This window comes from Punica granatum, chromosome 4 (genome assembly GCF_007655135.1).
Source record: "Punica granatum isolate Tunisia-2019 chromosome 4, ASM765513v2, whole genome shotgun sequence".
In the NCBI taxonomy this organism is placed as follows: Eukaryota; Viridiplantae; Streptophyta; class Magnoliopsida; order Myrtales; family Lythraceae; genus Punica; species Punica granatum.
Window position 1 is genome coordinate 3,620,819 of NC_045130.1, and position 25,689 is coordinate 3,646,507.

Genomic DNA, 25,689 nt, shown 5'->3' on the forward strand with positions numbered 1-25,689 from the left:
TATCCGTTGATCGTTGACTTTGTTCTCTCTTGCTTCAGTTGAAAATCTGACCCTTTCGTCCTCTATTTTTGCAAAATTTTACAACTTACCCAAATCTTTGGGTCATTTGAATTTGTTCCCCATAATTTTAGTTGCACTTGGACCTTTTTTAGTTCATTCAGAATGCGTATTATCTTTAATAGGGGTATTTATTGATCTAAATTGTGAAATATTCCGAAAATCTCAGGCATTTTCGTATATTATTAACCAGTTATTTTTTTTTGGTTAGTGAGATTACCATTCATGGATCATTTCTATCATGCGGTTACTCTGGTGATAATCTATATTTATACAATTAAGGAAATTGAGAATCCAATAAGCAAATTTGGTTATTCTCTAAGCTTCCTTTTGTTCTTGATCTACATCAAGTGATTGAGGTGACTGAAATATCAACTATAGTAGATAAAACTTTTAATGATTCTACTTTATAATAATATGATGAGGAAAGACAAATAAAATTGCTTCAATTAAGAAAACTTATCACAATTAATCGAGTGATTAACATTTATTATTTTGTTATTGTAATTTAATTGGTGTTTTCTCACGCCACGTAATGAGGTATGATCATAAAAAAATCTCTCACTCTCGTAATTTCGTAATAATTCCAACTAATGAAAGAGAAATTATTAGATGGGTAAATTGATACACAACTAAAATTATGGGCATACAAGTTGAAAAGATGTGAAGATTAGGGGATAAATGAAATTATATATCCTCTCTCATTGTTCAGTTATCACTACAGGCTACAGCCCAAATTTAAAAAGAATTTGGAAAAAAAAAAATCGTTGGGCTCTTGATGGGCGCCAACAGTCACTTGCTCCTTGGCCAGTTTGTAAAGTCCACAGAATTACTACGGAGAGTAGAGCACAGTGACGCATAACAGATTTCATATTTGATACCAATTGAAATCATATATGTCCATTTATTACATATATTTAAGAATTTTATTTCATTATACTGAGCCTATAATCTTTCTTATAACCGAAAAAAAATCTACAATATTACTTCACAATATAATTCATTTTATGCTTGGTAAATGTAATTATGAGCATTATAAGATGCACTTTTTAGGAGAATTTAGCACTTTTACTATGAGAATTTTTAATTTTCATCTTAGTCCAAATGTATTATTTCCGTATCGAAATTGTGATAATACTTCCTCCGAAAAAAGCAGCCTCCAGTATTCCGAACAACTTGAAATATATAAACGCCCCGTGTTCAGCTTTTTATTTGCGTAGTTGCCACATCGAGGGCTGTGTTGGACTACATTCATAGAATCGATTGGAAGAAGCCCAATAATCAACCCAAAGCTTTATTACTGAAACGAAGGGCTTGAAGATTGGAAGCCCACGACTTGCGATACATTGTACACTTGATCAGTAATAATCCATTTTGATGCCACATTAACATGTGTTTATTTTGGAAATCCCCAACGATTTATCTTCTTTGTAACCGTGAATGGATGCAGCACGATCATATCCCGAGTTAACAGTATGCAAGAGGGAGAAAGAAACTTGCTTTGTTTGACATTTGAGTTGAGTTAAACTCAATTTTATTTTAACTTTGAATATATATAAATTAATCGTATTGTAATGATTGTGTTGTTGAATTATTAGAAAAAGTGTGAAAAAGTGATGAATAGTTAAGAGAAAGTAATGATTGTGTTGTTGAATTATGAAAAAAAATAATAAATAGTTGAGAGAATTTAGTATTAAAAATTGAATTAAATCGTTAAAAAATTTTAAAAAAATAAAAATAAAATAATTATATTGTTAAATTAAAAATAAATATAATATAATTAAAAATAAGTTGTAAAATCAGAGCACGTTAATTAACATTTCTTCACTAGTTGAATTAGGATGCTTGTGGAATTGTCCTTGTTGTCGGTCAAAAGTCAAATCAGAAAATTCTGATGGTCATTGGAACGTTGCATGCAAGTCAATTCCTCAGAGGGGGCGTGCGTGGGTTGGATTTTGATGGAGCATTCGAGGCATCGATCGAGAATAGTAAGTCAATCCCGATCGATTGCATCGACGAGAAGGACTAATCATCTCTTCTAGTGAATTTTCTTTTCTACGTAAGGAAAAAAAGATGAATTTTTTTCTTGGATACTTATTTGGCGACAAAATATGTTTTTTTTTTCAGCGAAATAAATATATAGGTCCTAGAAGCTACCGAAGAATATATAAGGCCTAGATGCTTTAAAATGTATACACTTCGTTTGATTTCGCAATAACTTTAACTCTAATTTTAACTCTATTCATTACATAACAAAAATCAATTTTTCAAAGTAAAAAAGGTATGACCCACGTATAAATCCACATACACCTTCATTATACTCAATTCAATTTTTAATACTAAATTCTCTCAACTATTCATTATTTTTTCACAATTTTTCTTATAATTCAACAAAATAATCATTATAACTCAATTAAAATCGAAACTCAACTCAACTCAACTCTAAAATCAAACACATCAATAGTGTTTGAGCATCTAAAACGAGCAAATTTGAGGAGACATATGCTCATAATATTGGGGTTTGGCTAACAATAAATTTTAAATAAACGAATATACAAAATTTGATTTTGGGGATGGCTAGGCTAGGTTTCAATTGTGGCCAAAATAGAAGCAAGGACAGAATTAGAGTGTAAGGAGCTTCCAAGCAGCTTCCGTCTTCACTCGGGAGTTCCCATCGGCGAAAGATCATAGATCTCCCCGAACTCAATACATTCCCCACGGCCGGGAAATACAGTCCACGTTCAAGTCTCACTTTCAATTTCCAAGCATTTCCTTTCACAAAAGATGCATGTGCAACCGATATCTTTACATTATGATAATAATCTAATTATTTCAGACGAGAGTTACAAAATATTCACGTCGTATGTCAAGCACACATAAGCCGGCCTATTCGAAAGCACTGCACGTACGTAAGACCAGACGTGGTCGTTCTTTCCAGACTCATCCAACCGATAAAGACTAAAACCTTGTTTGGATTCACAATAAAAAAACTTTAACTTTAACTCGTTACATTACACAACAAAAATATACATTTCCCAAGTCAAAAATTTTAACTTTAACTTTAACTCAACACACAACACAATAAAAATACACGTTTTTCAAGTCAAATTTATAATCTCATCTCATTTGTCATTTTTCACAATCAAAATCAAAATCAAAGTTATTTTAAATTTGATTTATCTCAAATCAAATGCACCATTACTATTCTTCTATCAATATATCTATATATATACATATATATAATATAGTTTCTTATTGTAACAATTCATGGTCGGTCTCTATGTTGTAATTTCTTTAATTTGGGTTTCGTTGGTTGTGATCTAAAATTAAGTAAACTCCCTAGGAAGTTAGGGCCTGGAATTTCTGTTCCAGGGAAAACGACGGGTCCAACCCCTCTGACGTGTGATTGGCCTGCGAAGACAAATTTCTAATGTCACAATCTCATGTGGGGCTTTATTGAATTATATAAGGAGATTTATGTACTTAATATAATAAAAAAAATTATAATTTTAATAGTTAATAAAAGGATACGAATAATTTCAATAAATATCGAATTTAAAATTTCTTAGCTTAATTATCAAGCTTAAGTATACTTTCCTGCACTAACACATTCTTCTTCGATAGAAAGCCAACAAACTATAGCATATATATACATATATGCATAGGGCATATATATATATATATATGCATATGCTTGCTGTGCTTAATTAATTAGTTTATCTACCTTTTCTTTTCGGACAAGAATTCCATTTACCAAATTTATTATCACCGACGATGACTATGAAAAAGGTCATTTAATTACAATTAGCGCCACACGTTAATTATTTATTTAATAATTATGTAAAGTATATATATTATACATTATCTAATTCCTATAATAGCCGTTTAGCTTGCTCCATTGGTTCTCATTTGTCAAAAAGCCCGATTGACGTGGGCATTAAATCATGCATCTTTTCCCCTGCAGGGGATTTCTTGTGCCGTGGTTTATACTGCTTTGAGAAGTTAACAGACAACACCAATGGGAACGACATGTATATATATGTAATTCGATTATCAAAAGATTTATAAATGTGTGTGTATATTATATGGAGTATAAGATTGGACATGAACACGAAAGCGTGCATGCAAAGCTAGCTAGGCAGATTAATTATGTCGCACTGCTTGCATATCTCCCCTTATATATGTTTTGGCGACATGACAAAGATGTATAGTTTCGTTGCTAAAATTATATAGATATATTAATTATTTGCTATTCCTCATATATACACGTTGTTGAAAATGTCGGCGAACTAGTCATGCATCCAACATTCGTTCAAGCAATACCTTTCGTTTTCAAGAGCTTGGCACTGGACATTACGTAGTAATTTGTTTACATATATGACTCGAATATTTAACGATCCGGCGTAGGATTCAAGTTAATTAGGCGCTTTAAAACGAATAATTCCTTGCGATTGTGACATTAGGTAGCAGTATATATATCGATCCTTGTAGAAATAGTTAACTTTTTTTCAGAAGGTACGTATCCCCGAACGATCGCTAGGGTTTAGATGCAGTGTTTATAGTATATTACTATCCGGGCTGATATCGATCGTGTAATGAATTTGATTACACTGTACTTTTAAGATTAATATATATATATATATATATATATATATATATATTTGAGAAGTTTAAATTTGAACAATAAATTTGAATGAGGACACATGGATGATATAACAAAAACAGGCATAGCGAAATAATGTGATTAGATGAGAAATTGTTATCATTAGGTTTTGTGCGTCGTCCGAATTTTGTCAAGCAAGTGGGCATATAAATTAGTGCAGGATAATTCAATATAGTCAATTAATGAGGACATGAATTTTATAGTGTCTTAGAATTCATCATTGTCACGTGGAACCATTTTTTGATCGACAGAAGGTTCTGCTAATGTCCTAATTAACACGACTCACTTTTCACTTATTTATATTATTTTTCTCTCCTCCTGTTGAGGTGTTTATCCTCAAGTCGGTAAAAGCAAAAACTTTTATTGAATGTTAGAGGGTGTAAAACAGTGACATATATTCTCATCTGATAATCAAAAGATTTTAGATTCGATATTCATAGTGAGACAATCATACCTCTTTATTCTTTAATAAAATTTCTATTTATTTATACTAGTTCTATGAGTTTCTCTTATAAAAAAAATTATTCATAATATTATACATTATGCCTAATTCTAACAAAAATGTCCAAGAAGAATTCACCCTCAGAAAAGGGGTAACACTGAAGGAAGTGAATCTTGAAAAATTCATGGCCAGTTAATCTAATTTATAAGTTCCATTCAACAATTCCACAGAATTAATAATTACCAAAATGCTATAATGAAAGAAAAAAATGTTGTAATTGCTGTCACCCTCAATAATTTGGTCTTTTCAAATAAAGATGAACCATCCATTTTCAAAAATTTTCAGAACAACATAAAGTAAAAATATTTAAAAAGATGCATATTTGTTTTTTGACACCTTTCTTCATCATTGCCTCCCATGCTCGGATTGAATTTCAATACCATCGCTTGTCTAATCGAGTATCATCAAACCTCAACGGGAAGAAACATGCCGTATAGAAAAAAAAATCAAAGGGAAACAAATAATTATCTTACATTTGATAATATATATACGATTTATTAATTGTTAATTCTGCTAACACAGTTACTGCACTCGCATTTTGACATACTATTCTAATAACGAGGAGTTTATTCTCTCAAGGTCCATGAACACCCCACAAGTTTATGGATCCAAATAAGTTTATGTGCAAGCATATGTGTGTGTGACTTTACCAAAAACTACGTGCTCAAGGGGGATTTGAACCTACAACCTTATAAACTACTCACAAAACGTACACACATCCCAAACATTTTGCGCTAACCTTTTGGTGTTAATACTATTCTAAAATTAGTTATGTTTATTAATGGCACTGCCCAAGAGCAAGTTTCAACACATTTTGCTTTTTTGCATGGAAAGTACTGATTATTCTTAATTCTTGGTGTAACAGTTATTGCTCATGAAAAAACGACAATAATTGAGAGAGAATAGAAAACATTCATATTTTTGGAAATAAAGCACCCAAGGCAAAGAAAAGGCAACACAGTACATATAGGGGAATATGTATTAGGTGGGCCATCACAATCAGTCCTCCGTAATCTTTCCATACAGCGAAAGTGGGTCCCCCGATCGATCTCCACCGTCCGATCCCAGATCAGGACAATCTTCCCGCGCCTGCTACATCAGATCATAGTACCTATCCTCCCTGATGCCATATACTGAAGACGTGTCCCCCCAAACAGTCCGGTCCCGCCGGTCCAAGCTCACCGGTCCGGTCAGGAAATTGATACAGGCTCAATTTTCCTTTTACAATTTACGATTTCTTGATTTTATTTTTAAATTTTTTTTCCCTTGCTGAAAATGAAATGATCCCCAATCTGAAAATTCTTCTTGGTTCGACCCATGCTACATGAAGCGGAATATGCCCATCCCGCTTCACTTATAAGTAAAACTCCAGGTCCATTACGTAAAATCTCGAATTTTTAATGGTAATCTTATATAATAACTAAGGTATTTTTATATAACTTCTAGAATACAGTACGCCAAATTTTACTATTTACATTAATATATTTAGTAAATGCATATACCATAAATTTCTAAGTTAATTATTTCTTATAATGCAAGAAATATTTTCCTTACTCTAAATAAACTTATTATGGCATTTCATCAACTATACATTCGAGTAATAAGCTACAACACCTTGTAAAAGAGCACATGAAGGCAAAGCATAACATTCTATGTGCACGATCAATCGGGTACCAAATATGCCTGATACTCGAAATATATTTTATACTGAAAAAAAAAACAAGATTTTTGTCACATTGCAGCTACATTTTTATCGTGCAAAGGGGACTTGATTTCACGTATATATAGATGAAAATTGAATTCTTTTGATTATTGGGCTTACCATCTAAAGAACTTCACTACTCATGGGAAAACAAAATTAATATAATTAAAATTGATAGAAGTGGTGGAAAAATAAGTTTTATATAACCAATTATGGAATATAAAAATAAGGTTTCCCCAATAAAATATTTATTAACATAAAAAAGGAAATTCTAAAAGCAACGGGAATCCATGTTTTTCTTTTTTCCTTTTTTGAACTGAAAAAAAAGAACTTAGAAAATCCACGAAGTTACTTCTATCATATATGTCTCTGTCTGCCTCTCTTCTCTCTCCGTGTCTAATCTCATCCCTCCTTTCCTTTCTTCCCCAAATTCTCAAATCCCTAAATTCTCAGTCTCTGATTAAATTTGCTTGCTTGTTAAATTCCAAGAAAGCATTCACTTTCATCTTCTTCAACCTCACCGGCGTCCTCCTCATGCATTAGTTTGATTGGATTGTACAAGCTCCAATTCCATCCTTTTGGTTGGGATTCTTGCGGCTCTGGCACCGCCCTGATCGGTCGGCGTAAGGCCCTGCAATCGCCGGAGAATCTATGTGTGGTCGCGAGATTAGGAGACTAGGGCTTGTCAATTTGGGTACATGCGCTTTGGGTGCGGGATAAATGCGTCTAGAGTTGGATCTAGGGTTCTCGAGCCTTGTCGTCCTCGTTGCGTGCGCCGTGGTTCCGCTGATCGTTCTGGTCCTCCGGAGCAAATGGCGCCGAAGTGCGGCCAGGAAGGAGGAGATCCGGCGGCTCATGATCCTCGCCTCGGAGGAAACTGTTCGAGCTGAGCTTGAAGCCTCAGGTGGCCATGGCTGTGGCTATGGCTATGGCAATGACTATGACTATGACTATGCTTATGCTGATGGTTACGGTGATGGATATGGAGCTGTCCCGGCTTCTCAGATCAACCATTGTGCCGTTTGCCATTCCCCGACCACTACACGGTGTGCCCAGTGCAAGGCTGTTAGATACTGGTATATATGCCTAGATACTTTATTCTATGGATAAAGGATCTAATTGATAGAGAAGGCACACTAAAGATCAATTAGTGAGGTTTTGGGCCGATACAATAAGAACTGCTTACTTACTTATATTGTGATATAAGATAAAACGACTGCAATGACTACTTGTGTGTGTTGATAAAGTCTGAACTCGTTTGTTGAAGTGTTCCTCTTTTTCAATCAGAGCACTTTCTAGTATAAAGGTAGGATTTTCATGTTCTCCTGATTGCTTGTAAGGTTTGGAACTGTGTTATGATGTCTGGCATGTCATGATCATGGGATTTAGTCAGTCAGCCAGTTTTTGCGGGGTTATACTTATTCTTGGTGAAGAAAAGGAAAGATTTTTAGGTTAATAATCTGTATCATCCACGGGATATGTTTGGAACCTTTAATTGAGCGGGACGGTTCTTCTTTTATTTGTGAAATAATTAAGGAACTTCTAGCTGACTAGAATTGTTGGTGAAAAGAATTAAAATTTTCATGTTAATCCTGTCTTGGGGGTCGGTAGATATTATGATGACTTTGGTTAGGTCCAATGTCACAGGTTAGTGGAATAAATTGCAGTAAACTGCTGTGTAGTAACTTGAGTTTGTGATTTCAGTTGTTTATGAGCCCGATTTAGCAGTTTTAGAAGGGTAGAGAGAATTGCTTTTCCTGTGCTTAACTTGCATATGAGGGAGTGCTAGCAAGTGAAGTTGGGTGGTCTTACTCTGTGAATTGATATATGGATGGACGTCCACAAATCTATTGTCGGATTCTTGTAAAACTCCCATTATGAATCGTGATGTAATTTTATGTTTTGGAAAGATAAATGTGAGGGTTGGAGAACTTTATTTGAAATGTCCATTGTTTTGACTGTTGATGCGCATCTAGGCTGCGGGGATGTAGGTTCGTACTTCTTACTTATGTAAGGGTGGAATTTGTCTGATGACTATTTCTTCAGCTGATTCACTTGATATTCGTATGCTTATTAATCATCAAAGCACAAAGTTACTGCTATTTGAAACTAGGTATTATGGAACTTAAATAGTTGGTCCTTAAAGAGACACTTTGTTAGTCAGCACTCCTGCTCTTCTCATTTACATTTCATTCCGTTTCTATGATAAGTGCCATGAAAGTTTTAACTTTTCTGTTTCCTCTTTAGGTTTGTGGTCTGTACGCTATTTTTGAACTTCTGTTCATCATCCTTACTGTTTTTATTTTGACATTGCATCCTGTAGTTCTGGAAAGTGTCAAATCATCCATTGGCGACTAGGCCATAAAGACGAATGCCGTCCTCCTGCTACAAAGAGTGATATTGATGACAAGATCTTGAAACACGAACAAGATGTCAGTTGTGGTAGCAAACTTGAGGATGAAAGCAGGCTGCAGTCTAAGTCAGCAGCCTTGTTTCATGGTGATTCGATATCTGCCGATTCCACTGAAGCATCAAAAGTGAAGCGCAGAAGTCTCAAAGCTGATTTCATTGCTGATGATGCTGCAAATGACAAGAGCAGGACCAGCTCTTGTGCTAATAATGTGGATCAAGCTAAGACAATATCTCAGAAATTTGCGAGTTTGGTTGACACTGTAGGTAGTTGTTCTGGTGTAAGCGGTTTCAATCAAACCAATCCAGTTTCTTCTGCTGGACAAGTCCAATGCAAGTTGACAAGTCCACCAAGTTCAGCCAATGGAAGCATGCGAGATAGTTCAGCTGCTGAACCATCTAGAAGCTCAACCAGTTTTTGGGAACGCGCTCTTGATCCTTCTTTGCCAACAGGTCTTCTGCGTAAAACTTCTGTACCATCAACCGCTGATGGGAGCAGAACTAACAATGTATCAGATTCTAGTTTGAACTATTCTGTCAACTCATCTGGAAGTAACATTGTGGAAAAGGCATCGTTGCATGACCCTGCTCCAAAAAATAAGGATAACAGTGAGTCAATTTTGGAGAGTGTGGACACATGCAATGAGTCAAATTCCTTATCATTGAAGAGTGAAAGGAGTAGTTATATGAGGATTGACAGCACACTTGGTTCAGAGTCATTCAGATCTTCCGAAGCCAAATCCTCCATCTCCTTGCAATCTAATATATCTTCAGGTTCCCGAAAAGATACTTCTGCAACTACAGCTTGTAGAAGGTACTGTAATATTCTGTTTAAGTACTACTTGTAGCTAAGTACAAGAATTCTGAGGTACGCAAGTGATAACCGTGCTAGATTCTTATGCATTTTGCAGCAGTAACAGGCACTTAGATCCTATTGTGAGATCAAGGCAGGCTGATGAAACCAATGCTACCGCTGCAGCAGTATCTTCTGAGGTTGCTGGTCGTTCGCCAAGTGCTGGAAGTGACTTGAAGACATCTGTTGCGAAAGTTGCAGACCAACTAAAAGGGTCCATACCATTGCAGCAGTATTCATTGCGAGGCGGCAGTGACATAGCTGGAAAATACAGTGACAAGGTTTTAATTTATTGTCCAGTTGATTATTCAGTAACTTTGACAGATGTTCTCATGTGGCAATTATGTAAAATATTTTTATTAAATCATGTTCTATACTCTATTGAAATTATATTTCTGTAGTTATTAAAATGTATGTAAATTTTCTTTGCAGGGGTTCTTTCCTTATGAATTGTTCGTCAAGCTTTACACTTGGAAAGAAGTGGAATTGCGGCCATGTGGCTTAAGAAATTGTGGGAACAGGTGAGATGGTTTTTCTTGTTGTAGTCAGTTGACTACTTCTGCTGCTGCTGTTGACAGCCTTCTTGTTTCCTTGTGGCTGTTGCAGTTGTTATGCCAATGCGGTTTTGCAATGCCTGGCATTTACTCCTCCTCTCACTGCATATTTTCTGCAAGGTCTCCATTCAAAAATGTGTAAGTTGACGATTATCTTCGTCTATGTAATAATTTTTTTTAAGATTTGTGGTGTAGGAATTTTCTTAATGTGTTATATCTATTGCATTCATCTCTGTCTTGATTGGTTGATTCAGGTGCAAAAAAGGGCTGGTGTTTCATGTGTGAATTCGAGTCTTTAATTCTGAAGGCCAAAGAGGGTGAGTCTCCGGTTTCCCCATTTGGGATCGTATCCCGACTGGAAGATATTGGAAGCCAGCTTAGCAATGGAAGAGAAGAAGATGCACATGAATTCCTGAGGTATGGCAAGAGCTTATTTTGGAGCTTGAACGTATTCTTATATTGAACTTCCTTTTAGCTGAATTTCCATCTCGTATAATGATTGCAAATTTTTAGGTACACAATTGACGCGATGGAGTCTATTTGTCTTATGGGATCTCGGATTCCCCCTGGTTCCTTGGAGGAAGATACCACTCTTGTAGGCCTCACTTTTGGAGGCTATCTTCGGTCCAAGGTAAAGCTCGGATTACCTATTCTCTTTTTAGAGTGTCTGCTTAACTACCATAACTGTCGTAATTGTATTTCACGTCCCGTTGGAATACATGATACTGACATGTAAATAAATTAATCTGTCAGATAAGATGCACAAATTGTCAAAGCAAGTCTGAGCGGCACGAGAGAATGATGGATTTGACTGTTGAAATAGATGGTGATATCGGAACCCTTGAAGAAGCTCTCCGACGGTTTACTCTAGCGGAGACTCTCGATGGTGAGAACAAGTACCACTGCAGCAGGTTAGTTGGGTTGTGCATAATCGTATGGTTTTTTTTACTTTTATGCCAATGGTCATTGCTCTGAGTTATAAATTACCGATGACATGCTAGTGCCTTGAGGTGTTTTAGGTCTTAAATCACATTCTGTAATTTTGTCAGATGTGGCTCCTATGAGAAGGCCAGGAAGAAGTTAACGATACTGGAGGCTCCAAATGTACTTACCATTGTGTTAAAACGATTTCAGGTAAGGGATGCTTGGGGAATTATTCATAGAACTTTGAATTCTAGTTCAGTTCTGGTCTTCTTTTACATGAAGTAATCACTCTCTTTTTCCAGACGGGGAAACTTGGAAAGCTCACTAAGTCTATTCGCTATCCCGAGATCCTTGACTTGGCTCCTTACATGAGTGGGACAAGTGATAAGTCGCCGATATACAGACTTTACGGAGTAATTGTCCACTTGGATGTTACGAATGCCTCATATTCTGGTCACTATGTCTGCTATGTTAAAAATCCGCAGAACAAGTGGTTCAGCATTGATGATAGTAGAGTAAGTTCATTTATCTCAGTCTGTTTTTCTGATTTATGGGTTCCTGCGAACGGAGAATTTCCAGGGTTACACAGAAAACGCATGTAAATTTGATGATTTTGTTTTTGATTCGTGCCAAGGTAACACCTGCAGACCTGGAAACCGTCCTGAAAGTTGGGGCATACATGCTTCTCTATTCAAGGTAAGTCTCTATCGAAGACAGTTTAGTGAGCTCCATTTTATGTTATGGAAACGATTATTTGCTTGGGAAAAGATTTCACTTTGGTGCTTGACAATGTAGGTCGGGTGTTTTTCTTTGAATAGAAAAAAAAGTTAAATTGTGGTGGGGAACGTTTTTTCTTTTAGAAAACCAGTGCACCATGTCGTGTTTTTCATACATGCAAATTTCTGATATATTGAATATTCTTTACAGGTGCTCTCCACGGGCTCCCAGGTCAATAAGGAATCGAATAAGATCTTCCGATCCGAAGCCCAAGCATGTACCAACCAGGGTCATGCCGAAGATTCCCACACTGAACCTCAAACATTCAGGCGGATCATGCGATGATCTTCATCCCAACCCGATGTCGTCAGATGGGCTGGCTAGCATGGAAACTTTCTACTCGAGGTTCCAAAGGTTACGAAGGATGCTAGAGGAGGACTCCCCAAGCGACAGCTCTTCCCTGTTCAGCAACAACTCTGATGAGGGCTCCTCGAGCTCAGATGGGACCCGGGAATCAACCTGCACTACTGATGACTTCTCTGATTTTCTCTTTGGTGGGTGGAGCAGCTCGTGGAGGAACTCTTCTGATTCGGATTCCTCATCCTCTTCCATGCCATCATCCTCGTCCTCCTCTCCCATGGCCAGCAGCTCTCAGAGGCGAGCCGCAGGCTTCCCTGAGACAAGCGTGCCCCTGGTAGACAGCGAGGCGAACAATTCTTTTTTGCATTCTGACACGAGTAAGAGTCGTAGGAATTTACTTAGCAGTAGTAGTAGTGGCGGTAGGGGTAATTGTAGGCAGACTGACTCAGAGAGATTAGTAGATGCTGCTAACGGTTTTGATGGTGTAAAGTCGGGCAGGAGATCCGTGACTGCAGGGGAGAGAACGGAGAGAGTCCCTTGACTGGATTGTAAGGGCTTAAGAGGGTAGGGAAGGGGGATCATTGTGAGGGTAGAAATAAGGAGTTGTATTTAAAATGTAAAATCCGTAGTTTGGGGGTCATTGTGTGGAAATTTTTGCCCTTCTAACTTTTTAAAGTGCTATGTCCTGAACTCTGTTTTACCCCAAGAAAAGAAAATGTAAATGAAAATGGAGTGGGTGAAAGAGAGAGTGGTTCAAATGGTGTGCCTCTTGATTTTCTTTTTTCGGTCAAGCAGGGAGGTTCATTTTTTTGCTGAATATATGGGGAGATTCATGAGTTTAGTACAATGACTTTTTGATGTCTTTTAATTTCAGTTTTTTGTTTATCCGAATGGAAGGGGCCGATGTTTAACGCCCGGGAACGGGCGGTCCTCTCAACCATATGCCAATAAGTGCATGTGGGCAGCAGGTTGGTGGGTCATCCACGAATCCAAAAGATATTGGTCTGGGTTGAGGCTGGTCGCCCACGAACAAAGGATACTGATCTGGGCCCAGACTGCCCTCGATTGAGGCGGATCAAGACCAAACCTCAATTGAGCAATCTTGATTGAGGCGGATCAAGACCAACCCTCAATTGAGCAATGCTTGAAAGATTCTAATTCGTAATTGTGATAGGTGTGGAGTGGCCGCGTCTCGACTAAGTAGGGTTAGGTCCATGGGTCTACATACACGAAAGGACAAGCACGTTTGAACTCATGGAGTTGCAGAATCTCTCTTTGCTCAGATTGGATCGAATATAATCTCATGGAGTTGCAGAATTTGGAGAACTTTCGCATGCCAATAAGATGGGATTATCCGGATCTACGCGTCGACTCATCGCATGCCAATCCTATTGCTTACGTGTAGGTTCAATTTGATGTCTGAATGGGGAAATATATTAAGTGGGACAGAAAGTATCGAAGTGATTGTGAGTCCGTCAATTTGTGGATGGGGTCTATAGACATCTCACCATCATAATAATAATAATAATTATAGCAATAATATCTATATACAGAAAGAAGATGAAAACGAGGGGGTAAAAGACAAGAAGAGCAGCTTTGGCCAAAATACATGATTGAGTGGAACATTTCTTTCCCCCCCCCCCCCCCCTCTCTTTTCTATTTCTTTCCAAACACTAAGTAGGAACGAAGAAAAAGTAAATTGTCATCTTATTTTGCAGAATCACCGATAACTCATCACATTGGAAGGTTGAGATTAATTGGAGACCGTCCGTTTTCCTAAGCTAGAACATCTTTCTCAAAATCTCGTCTAACCAACCGCTCAAGAAAGGGACTCGAATTTTAAAGCTAACCGGGTCAAATCCGTAGATCGACTCAACCCGCGCCCTCTACTTCCACCTCCCATTCATTTCAATTTTCAAGTGCAGCCAGATTTTCAACAAAAGTTATAAATTGTATGAAATATATGCATGCATACACACATACATAGATATATGTGTGTGTGCGCGCGCTTTTGCTGGTGAGAATAATTCTTTCCATTTTATAAGTTGGAAGGATTAATTATAAGACAAGGAGACAGCAGGATTCCTTCTATTTCGGAGATGTCCCAACAAATTAGAGAGACATTGCCAACGGTTGTCTCATCTATCCCATCATGAGTGTTGCACATTAGATAGGATTAATCCCAGCTGGTAAACAAACAATATCACACACGCGCACACATATATATCTATCTTGCGGACCCTTTCGCTACGTAGCCCTACAGAAATATATCCTCTTCTCATCTTGGATTAATGAACATGCCACGAACTCTCGTGTCCACGAGAAATTGTCATATTCCAATTTGCTGCACTATAAGATAAATGACGATAAAACAACTATTAACTACATGAAGCAACGGTGGTGTTTATGTATATGGTATTTGATATGTACATGTCATTCAGATGGGTAAGATAAGAAGGCAACTTGGGCTGGAAGATCAGGCCGGTGTGAAATTATACAGTGAGGAGAGCCTCTTCTTCTTCTTCTTCTTCTTCTTCTTCTTCTTCTTCTTCTTCTTCTTCTTCTTCTTCTTCTTCTTCTTCTTATCATCGCATTGAGTGTCCGCGCTGCATACAGAGAGCACTTTATATGAGGAACGGCAGCAAGATTTGGATAAAAGTGGAACGGAACTCTAAGTGGGATAAATTTGATATTTTTGAATTAGGAAACAAATGTATGTGATTTTATTGAGAATTAATGAATAATATATGAATTTTCATAAAACATCAAGATTTAGAAGGTGACTTTTTTCCTCAACCACCATAACCCGTTCTAGGAGAGATTTTATGGCACAATCAATCATAATGGTTATATTATTGTTGTCGGATTTTGGTGAAGGGAGAAAGACGGTTTCTAATCTCTCTATAAAGAGAGAAAACTGGAAAACTTTTTTTTCTTTCAAATCTAAAGTGAATTCTTTTGGTAATGCCTTCGGTAGGAGGACTATGTATATTAAAGATATTCACTCAATGAAACTAGATAATCAATGAGGAAATATACTTCCTTAAATGAAAAAGATATAAACAATGATGTAATTGCAATTCAACGAGATAGAAATAAATAACTCAGACCAAAATTATAGAGGATGCCATACTTTGCTTTCCATCGATACATGTAGTTTAGGCTTTGAATTCAGGTATGAGGTTGCCCGCAGACGAAGTAGAAGGATTGCAACCACGTTGAGACGCTCTCGAATGGCTGTGGGATGAGAATTAGACCTTCTGTCAACAAGCCGATGGAGTCGTGATCGTGTCGTTGAGGATGTAATCCTTCCGCCAGAGATTTGTGAACTTGAATCGTTGAGGGGATCACCCTGCCGCTAAAAACTTGAGATATCTAAATTACTCCTACTCTTAAGGATAAAAGCTCATTTGAGTTGAGAGATCTGCAGAGATTTTGTCTGTTGAATGTGCTGTGTGTGTTAATCGTGTGGGATCTTCTAGTATTTATATATTTTCCTTCCTCCTTGATAGTTACAAAATCTCCTCTCAATGTGAGCTCCTTATTATCCAACTGCTTTTAGCCATCATCTTATCATCACGTGATAATTATCCATAACTTTGACCCAGTCCACCTTGAATAAATTTTATCTTCTCAATCTTTAGATACCTAGCAGTCATGATTTAGAGATGACATCATGACTGTCCAGATTCTGAAACAGTTATGATTTGAATACGATGTCGTCACCGCTCAAAATCTAGAAATTAATCAGTTATAGAATCCGAGTCATGCAGAATCTTAGATTCGGAATCTATCCGCTGTGTCAGAAACGACGCCGTTCTTCTGGGGTTCTACTAATATTACGCAGATACCACCAAACTTTTGTAATTTATAGAAATGCCCCGACACGTCTAATGACCTAATTAGGCCATGTGAGGAGTCTGTGAAAATCATTTTATTCCGGTGACAATTATATAATCAAATAAATTAGTAAAAATTCATGTAAAGATTTAAGTTTCTCAAAGAAAAAGTAAAGATTAAGTATTTTACTTAAATATTAAGTAAATTTCTTTAAATTATGTCTGAATTACTTAGAAATTTGTGTAATTTATTTTAAAATTTGTGTTTTACATTATTTGTTACTAATTAAAATTTAAGTAATTTATTATTGATAGAAATAATTTATTTTAATTATACTATGCATGCAATTGATTGCACAGTAAATCTTCCCCCGTTCCATCCCTGCTTTATATCTAGGGGTGATCGATTCCGGATACCCTGTATTTTTCATAATACACGGACCCTACCCTGTAAGGGACAGGTTCCAAGATTTTGGAACCTGACCCTACCCTGTTGAATCATGGAACCAGAACCTACCCGAAACATGTATTATACCACATGTTTCGGGTACCCTATTGGAACCTGTAAATTTTTTTTTTCGCTAAATAAAATCGAAAATATCACATACATAATCAATAATTACGCCAAATAGAATATCAACAAAATTTAGATTAATCCACAACAATGAAATAATAATACGTCTCATCAATCCATCGACAAAATTGAACATCCATAATACGATCTCACACAACAAAGTGCATATGTTCTTATTCATTAGAGAAGATAGTAACTTTACTCTTTCCTCTTTTTTTTTAATAAATAATCGGTTCAGGTACTCTGTAGGCAGGAACCGGAACCGGAATCGATTTTCACAGGTTCCTAATTTTAATACCCGGAACCTACCATATTTTCAATACGAGCTACCTGAACCCTACCCGTTAAGGTAGGTTCCAACCGATTCCGGGTATACCCGGTACCCGTGCACACTCCTATTTATATCTATCTGTCTATCTATCTACCTATCTTTCTTTCTTCTGCAGCAGCAATCGCTTTATATCCAATAAAGAAACTGACAAAATGGCAAACATATTTGGACCCAGTCGTTTGAAGTTACACAAACCATTTCAAGGTCATAGGACCCCACATCGTGCTGTGGCTATAATTGGTCCTGTTTCTCCATGCTCTTCATCTGGACATGAATTCTCTCCTATTGATGATAGGACTCGGATTTTTTCGGTAACCTTGATAGGGCGATTTTAGAATAATATTGAACAAGTACGTCGCATCGAGAAATTGCGAGACTTCTGTGCAATATGATTGCACTCCATGTCATCGTTATAATGATAATCCGATCAATTCATATACGACTTTATGATTAAGCAAATTAGTTCAATTAATACATCAATTAATTCGTGTTCTAAAATTAATCACCATACAAATAATTACTTCTTTTTTTTTTTGAGAATTAATTTAGCATATTCGCCTTTTTATCAGTCCTAGTAGCAGGAAAAGGAGAGGATTGAAAACCTTATCTATAGTCCCAAACTTCAAGGCAGGCATCCATTCCTTGCCTGCACAAAACTCAACCCCATGCAGAAAGGGTTGGCATGCATTTAATTTTGATGTGTCCTACTAATAATAATCATCGGGACCCAAAAAATTCTCCTCTAACGATCTCCAGAAATTATTGAAGCTGTAGCTCTATATATATGCTCTGCTCTCATGGGGTAATTTGGATGTGATCGGGTCGTTTTGCAGTTATTTCAGTCGCATATGATATCTCGACACAAACATCTGATCAACTTTCATCATGTATATGGCAAAATGATCGCATAATTATATGCTAGCACGTACCACATTATAATGGGTGTTTAAGACAATTAAGTCATAGGAAATCTTCGAACTTGATATGTAGAAAATGCTCAGGGAAAGCTCGACAACGTATATCGACCGAGCCTAGCTCATCAGCAGCTCGTAACCCTAGAAATGTACACCCCGCTAAGTGAATGTCTAATGTTGGTCCAGTCTTGCAAAATCTGTATATTAACATATGTCTGCACACTGCAGAGACACCCCGGTTTGGTCTGAAACCTAAAGACAGCTGTTTGTTTCTTTAAAGAAATGAAACTTGAAAGAATCAGAGTCAAACTTCGCAGTCCAAATGACCAAAGGGAAAACGAACTCTAATACAAACACCTCGTGAGCTCAGTGAAAAAATTTATGTCGGTCTGACCTAAAGAAACCAGCCATGAGCCATTCAACAAATTGAATCCAAAGTAAACCCTCGGAGAAGAATTATTAATCGGGAGGAGGCTGGCCGGGCCTTGCAGTTGGGGCCCACATGACATCCGACCCCAAATGACAGCTGTACATTGATATCCCACAAGATTCAGCCGCTGTCTGCGGCGCTCCACCATGGTCTCCGCTGCCAGAAACGGGCGGCGACTGCCCCTCTGCCCGGCTACCGCTTCCTGAGACTGAGCTGTTCCCATCGTCGTCCGCCACTGGTAAGCGGTGGTAGGCTGGGCTATTGAAAGTCGCGGCAATCAAGAATACGGGCCCAGCGGCAATGAGAGGCCCCACCACGGCCCCACCAAAGACCTGCCCCTGAGGGCCCGCTAGGGAGATCTTGAACGCGTTGGGGACCTGAAACGGCATCGCATTGGGAAGGAAAGTGGCGGATATTGAGAGGATCTCGAACCTTCCGTGAAAGGTCACTGTGGCTCCCGGCGTCGATGTGGGTTGGCGGATTGTGAAATCGGCTACTGTACCTATCGTAGATGAAGCATAGTACGTACATAATTAATTAGTGATCGCTGCCCCCCCTCAAAGGTCCTATTTATATTTATACATTGTGTATTTCTAATATCTATACATAGGCAGAAGTATGACTGACTCAGATGCTCTACGTTCATCAGATCTCGTACACGTATTAGCTTTCCAAGTTAAATCTTATCTATATATATGTTCGAGTGTGTATAGCATACATATGCATAGATATGTATAGCTATATGTCCATTTTAATTAACTCTTCAAAGAATATATTTTATTGGTGGAACAAAAAAAAATAATTCAATCCTACGGAATTATCAGGATCGTGTTTGTCCAGTCAAAAGATGAGTGAACTCATTACTTCACCGGTTTAATTAAGTAGCCTAGCTACGTGCATTCGGCATTGCCATATGTTCTGATCACTTCAATCATATATAACAGTCTATATTGTATGCACGGTATCATTTTCGCTAAGTTACAGTGTGATCGAGAATCATACTCATGTATGTTAGCGTAGCATTTATAAATATATCCACGGATATGCATGTCTTATAGCACATCATTTATACATCAAACCTAGCCTAGTCACATCTAAAATCAGACATTATATAGAGAAGAGTGGACCATACACATATTTAGTCTAGGAGGAATTTTTAGGTTAAGCATGTATATATATATATTTGTATTACGTACCCGAAAAAACAGAAAAAATTGTATATAACATTTAACATACAATTAATGGAAGGGGTGGTCGGTCAGTGGAACATCTCAAAATTCCAGAAACCGAAATTTCTCGATGGAGGATAGGTATTTGCCCCGGTGCAGAGCAGAAGTTGTACGGTGACCATGCCCGGAGTCGTATAAAGGAAACATGAATTTACCTTATTAACTCAAGTGGTCGTCACATCACACGACTCGAATTAAGGAAGATAACAGTAGTGCTTGCTAGACTAAACGTGATCAACATGTATGCTTACTGAAAAAAAGGAGGGAAAAAAAACAACTAATACTATACCTACCTGAGCCTGTGAGGATGCAGAGACCGATGCCCTTGCGGCGACAGAACCGAGAGATGGCATCGATGACATCAGTACCGCCAGGAACTTCCAGGACGTATGGGCTCATGGCAGGCTCCACCGGTGCGTCCCGTGTGATCACAACGGGTGGCTTCGGCTTGTTCTTCGACCCCGGAGGCCTGCCCCTGGGCCGGCGTGCCACCTCTATGCTGGCACCGTCTCCAGTGCTCGGCCTATCCTGCAGAGCAACGGCGGCGGCCGCGGCCCCAGAGGAGGAGGCATCATCGTGGTCGGCATCGCGGAGGGGGAAGTGAGGAGAGAAAGGGTGACGACCGGGAGAGAATTTGGGGAACATGTTTGGGTATGAAGTTGTAGTATTTGGTTTTAAGTATTCTCTTTTCATTTTTCTTTTTGTTGGCGGATTTTTTTTAAAAATTTTTTTGTGAGTGTATTATATTTATGTATTTATGAAGGACTGGTGGGTTTGCTTTTTTCAATTTTAGGAAAAATAAATAAGAATTATAGGGGTAGACAAGAGGGAGACGATAATAATGATAATGAAGGAGAAGCTGTGTGCTGTGTTGCCGTTATGTGCTTTTGTGGATGTATGTCAGTTTTGGTTGGGGGGGGGGAGAGAGAGAGGATGTGATTTGGAAGGGTAAAGACTAGAAAGATCAAAGTGATGGCACTGTCCATGGAGACTGAGATGGAGATAGGGATAGGGATAAAGATAGAAATGGGCCCAGTAGATAGATATATAGGAGTTATATAATCCGTGCATCAGTCTATTTAACTTTAGGACCGTGAGTATACCTACATTTCAAAGAGGTAAATAAGGATAGAAGAGCAGTTTGAATTCAGAATTAAAATTATTTTGATTTTGATTGTGAAAAAGGACAAATGAGATGTGATTATAAATTTGACTTGGAAAACGTGTATTTTTGTTGTGTAGTGTGTTGAGTTAAAGTTAAAGTTAAAAATTTTGAATTAGGAAATGTGTATTTTTATTGTGTAATGTGTTGAGTTAAAGTTAAAATTAATCGTCTTTGAATCCAAATGGGGCCATAATATTTGCCTTTAAAATTCTTATGTTAAGATCTTGGCTCTAACAAAGTAATTTCCAGGAACATATTAATTGAGACAATATGGTCTTTTGTCACTATATCTTTTTAAAAAGCAAAAAATTTAATTATTTCTAAATGCAATCTTATTTGCCCTTAATATATTATTGTAGAAGTAAAGTACAATTGCCTCTAAATTTAATTCTCATTTGCCTCCAACTTAATAAATCTTATTTACAAAATAAGTAGATAAACTGTTGAAAGTTTAATGAATATTTTTACTTAAATATAGAAAATTTATTCAACATGAATTAAAGGATGCTCAAGTTACTCTTTACATAAGTTGAAGATATCTTTTTATTTTATAATTGTTACGTACGCGAGTACTAAATTAGAGAAAATAGTAGATAGTAGATTGGTACTTTTTGTATATTTTACATCATCTATTATGCTTATATAAGATATTTTATTACATAAATTTTTGGATAATTGAATAATTATCAAATTACCAACATGAGGGTAAAAAAGATAAAGTATATATATGCATAATATTTGATTTACTATTGTAAGTACATATTAATTATTTTATTAATTTTAAATAATTATGTAAACAAAAATTTTACATATTTATACAGATTTGACATTTTTTGTTATGAGATATCATAATTCAATTCAAAAAATGAATTGGTGGTGAAATTTTTTATTTTCGAGTAATAAGATTACTAATATTTTCAAAGCATATTTATAAAAGAATCTCTTCTAAGGCGATTCTTCACATGATATAAATATTGCACGGATATTGTATTCATATTTTACCATTTTTCGCTGGTTAGCATTCTTATATTACCTATACCATACACTTCATAAGTGAATTTATATGTATGTAATAATGATATAAATCTTTAAACTAATTAGCATATTAAATATTTTCAAGGTTAAGTGCTTGAGTTTACCAATAAAATTTTACTTTTTAATAAATTATTTGTAAAAATTATTTTTTTGAAGTTGATAAATTTCAATTATTTTTTTTAATGATTTATTGGGTTAATTGTTTATAATATATAGCTGAATATACATATTACGTACATTTTTCACTCAAAATGATTCGGGTGATCTAATTTTTAATTAATTCAATGACTATATTTTAATTTTTCAATTGATCAACTTATAAAGGATAAATTGCCAGGACCAATAATTCCATTATTTTTAAATGATTTACGGAGTGCAATTATTTAAAGTATTAATTAGATATACATGTTACATATATTTTTATTTAATAATAAAATAAGGGCTGTTAATACATAATTAGTGTCCTAATTTGCTTTACTATATGTAGTATAGATTTGAGTTGTCAATTGGTTGTTCCCGCATAGTATACATTCATGCACCCCGTCGACATGTAAGATATCGAACCGTCAATATATATTATAAGTGCGATGAATAAAAAATTTCAACACAACCACGAGCATACGTGTAAAAGAGCAAATCTAATATAGTAGATCTTCACAGAACTATATGGTGATTCGATGCATATATAGTAGGCCTAGATGCTTACGAAATGGCACTTGTTAGTCAACTAGAGCGGCTAACACACCGTTTGATTAGATGGTTGAAACGACATTTGATCATGAACTAAGCCGACCAATTTAATTTATGAATCACATTTAGGTGAGCTAGTAGCTATTATATAGCCGCCCATAATTTTCCATGTTCCTGACAAGAGAGGGAAAGAAATACACATTCAATGTTATTGAGTCAAATCCTTTAACTATTCGATAGACAACCTTTTGACGTTGCAATAATTTTGAGTAATTAACAAAGAGTTTGGAAATATATAGTCCTTTCAAAATATAGTTCTCTCTTTTGAAATAGTAAATAGACGATTTGTCTTCAATTGGATCATCCGATTATTGGCTCGGATGTTAGAAGGCTCTAGATGATCGAGAATTTGAAATAATTAAAAGTGATTAATTAATCCAATCTATACTAATCATAATATATGGGCGTGTCTGTGTATGAATCCATCTACAAGACAACACTGACGTGGAACTGGTCTTGTCAAATGATTGAAACACAAACCTTCCATCATCTTCTAGCTCAAAAGAAAAACACCTCGACATACATACACAAGTCCATATATATATATATATATGTGATAATTTATACTGGCTATTTGAATATCATAGGTTTTAAACATCCCATGTTGTTGAGAAAGAATGTGTTTTTCATGTTGCATGCTAACTAAAATGTTGCACATTCGATTCTCGTAATGAGAGTAAACGTATCCCTTTATTAGATATTAAATTTCTATTTCATTATATACTCATTATCTTTTTTTAGGCTTACTCATCATCTCTCATAACTGAAAAAAAAATTCCATATATATCAACCATTGATCCGTCTTTAGATTAATTATTCTCTATCCAATATTCCACACAACGAGGGTGTAGCGTAGTAGTGCATGTTCTCGCTTGTTGATATAGAGGTCACAAATTCGATATTTAATAGAGTTACTCGTGTCCCTTTATTAGTTATTTGAAATTTTATCTTTCATTATACTAGGTTTTAAACCTTCTTTGTAATATATATATATATATATATATATTCCACGCATTTGTTTGGAGAAATGAGGGAAGTAGAAAAAATGCACGATATTCATCAACACAATTCCATGTTCTTTGAAGTTTTCCAATTTCAATATGCCGGAAGCTTTTAGATGCGAATCGAAGATAATCTCTTATTCATCAACACAATTCCAAGTTCTTTGAACTTTTCCAATTTCAATACGCGAGAAGCTTTTAGACGCGAATCGATGATAATCTCTTCTCCAATTGGCTTGATGATCGATTTATTTGAAAACAAGGGCGCGCCGTGAGATTTTGAATTTAACAGAGACTGTAAGCCAGCTACAATTAGAGTCTTGATGGGCTATGATTACCAATTAGTCCTTAATGAGAAGATTGCCCAACTAATGACATCAAATCAAAGAAAAAGCAATCCAATTTTTCCTCCTCTCCGTTTGACAAAAGTGCATCAAATGTCTCTTGGGATGCCCATGCATAGGATGAGTGATTTTCCGTTTCAATGGATAATTGGTATCTAGGGGCAATAGTAGAAGAATCCATTAATTTACGTGTTACTTTCTTATTTCGGTGAGATGAGATTACACGGGGCAATATATATCATCCCGCTAGTTGGAATGAATTCTCATTTTAAACGTCAATTTAATCATGACTACGAGGCGTTTTTAATAAATTTCACATTCGTGGATAATTCCGTGTTGCTTTTGTTCACTGATAATAGAGCAATAAAGATTTGACTGATGAAAAAGTGACCTGAACCTAAATGATGGAATTAATGAAGAAAAACTCCTCTCCTTCCACCACTTCTAATTACATGTGGAAAAAAATAGTCCGCGTGGACCCCCCCCCCAAGTATTAGAATCTGCTTCTTATTCTATTTTAATGTAAAATTTTACGAGGATCTGGTTAGTGATTAGGAAGAATAATAATTCGTAATACTGTATTTAATAAATGTGTCTACCCTATCTTTTCTTCAATTCTGATCGTTTCTGGATCTTCGCAGCCTACTTCATAATACCTGCAAAGAACCCATTCAGTGCGTCGGTTGGAGATCGCTCTCCAACGGTTAAGTCAATCAACTTACACATATCTGAAAACATGACAGAGCATTCTTTACAGACCTGACCTCTACATAACTACGTCGTTATATATATCTATATATATATGTATATGTATATGTATATGATGGTGATATGGGGTTGACGAGCCGGGGTCCTTAGTGGGTACCGGGCCTTGGGGGCAGCTTTTGTGTGTGGGCTGTTGGATTGAGGGAAAGCATCTGGGCCTGGCTAAATAATGGGCCGATGCATAGGCCCATCACTTTCGGATTTTTTTTTTATATTTTTTATTTCTGTTGGCCAACTACTGTGAGATTAGATGATTGAGTATATAATGGACAGATCAATAGATTACGTGGTGTCTAGGCTTCGTCTAAAGGCTAGCTGTACTTGGTTAGATCTACTTAATCACGGTTTAGATCCACCTGATAATTTTCCATGCAGGGAAAAAAGAAAATAAATAAATAAATAAATAATAGCAAAGATCAAATTTGATCCAGCTCAAGTAGAACATTTTGGTGTCATGATGACTAAAAATTAACAATTCTATGGTATTATAGTTATTCGAATATTCACGACATGGCTCGTCAGGAACTGAAATTATCGATAGAATTGTGACCACTAGATATGGAGAAATTTG

At 36.4% G+C, this 25,689-nt stretch overlaps 2 protein-coding genes and 1 long non-coding RNA gene across 4 annotated transcripts; 1 reads left to right on the plus strand and 2 right to left on the minus strand.

Annotated features, from left to right (window-relative positions):
• The first annotated feature begins 7,290 nt into the window (after positions 1–7,290).
• On the plus strand, positions 7,291–13,588 carry LOC116204078 (ubiquitin carboxyl-terminal hydrolase 18-like). 2 transcript variants are annotated; one of them, XM_031536143.1, is made up of 12 exons: positions 7,291–8,000; positions 9,248–10,147; positions 10,248–10,467; positions 10,619–10,707; positions 10,793–10,878; positions 10,995–11,157; positions 11,254–11,371; positions 11,494–11,651; positions 11,790–11,874; positions 11,967–12,179; positions 12,299–12,360; positions 12,592–13,588. In XM_031536143.1, the coding sequence occupies exons 1-12, from the start codon at positions 7,645–7,647 to the stop codon at positions 13,280–13,282; spliced, it is 3,141 nt and encodes a 1,046-aa protein (XP_031392003.1). In that variant the 5' UTR covers positions 7,291–7,644; the 3' UTR covers positions 13,283–13,588. The 2 variants fall into 2 exon arrangements, with proteins under 2 accessions (XP_031392003.1, XP_031392002.1); XM_031536142.1 differs by having other exon boundaries at positions 7,292–8,000; positions 10,245–10,467.
• A 1,471-nt stretch (positions 13,589–15,059) lies between these two features.
• LOC116204079 lies at positions 15,060–16,211 on the minus strand. The gene is made up of 2 exons (XR_004156340.1): positions 15,875–16,211; positions 15,060–15,347 (listed from the first exon to the last, which is right to left on the minus strand). It is a non-coding gene; the product is annotated as an uncharacterized LOC116204079 (long non-coding RNA).
• Positions 16,212–18,566: 2,355 nt separating this feature from the next.
• Positions 18,567–20,947, minus strand: LOC116206373 (AT-hook motif nuclear-localized protein 17-like). The gene is made up of 2 exons (XM_031539225.1): positions 20,352–20,947; positions 18,567–19,331 (listed from the first exon to the last, which is right to left on the minus strand). Exons 1-2 carry the CDS (start codon positions 20,749–20,751, stop codon positions 18,859–18,861), a joined length of 873 nt encoding a protein of 290 aa, XP_031395085.1. The 5' UTR covers positions 20,752–20,947; the 3' UTR covers positions 18,567–18,858.
• Between the last annotated feature and the right edge of the window lie 4,742 nt (positions 20,948–25,689).

Excerpts from the sequence above, each read along its gene's own strand:
- LOC116206373 (XM_031539225.1), bottom strand. The coding sequence starts at position 20,751 with ATGAAAAGAGAATACTTAAAACCAAATACTACAACTTCATACCCAAAC. Across the intron at positions 19,332-20,351 it reads CTGCATCCTCACAGGCTCAG|GTACAGTAGCCGATTTCACA; the intron begins GTAGGTATAGTA and ends CATCTACGATAG.
- LOC116204078 (XM_031536142.1), top strand. The coding sequence starts at position 7,645 with ATGCGTCTAGAGTTGGATCTAGGGTTCTCGAGCCTTGTCGTCCTCGTT. Across the intron at positions 11,158-11,253 it reads GATGCACATGAATTCCTGAG|GTACACAATTGACGCGATGG; the intron begins GTATGGCAAGAG and ends GCAAATTTTTAG. Across the intron at positions 11,372-11,493 it reads GAGGCTATCTTCGGTCCAAG|ATAAGATGCACAAATTGTCA; the intron begins GTAAAGCTCGGA and ends TTAATCTGTCAG.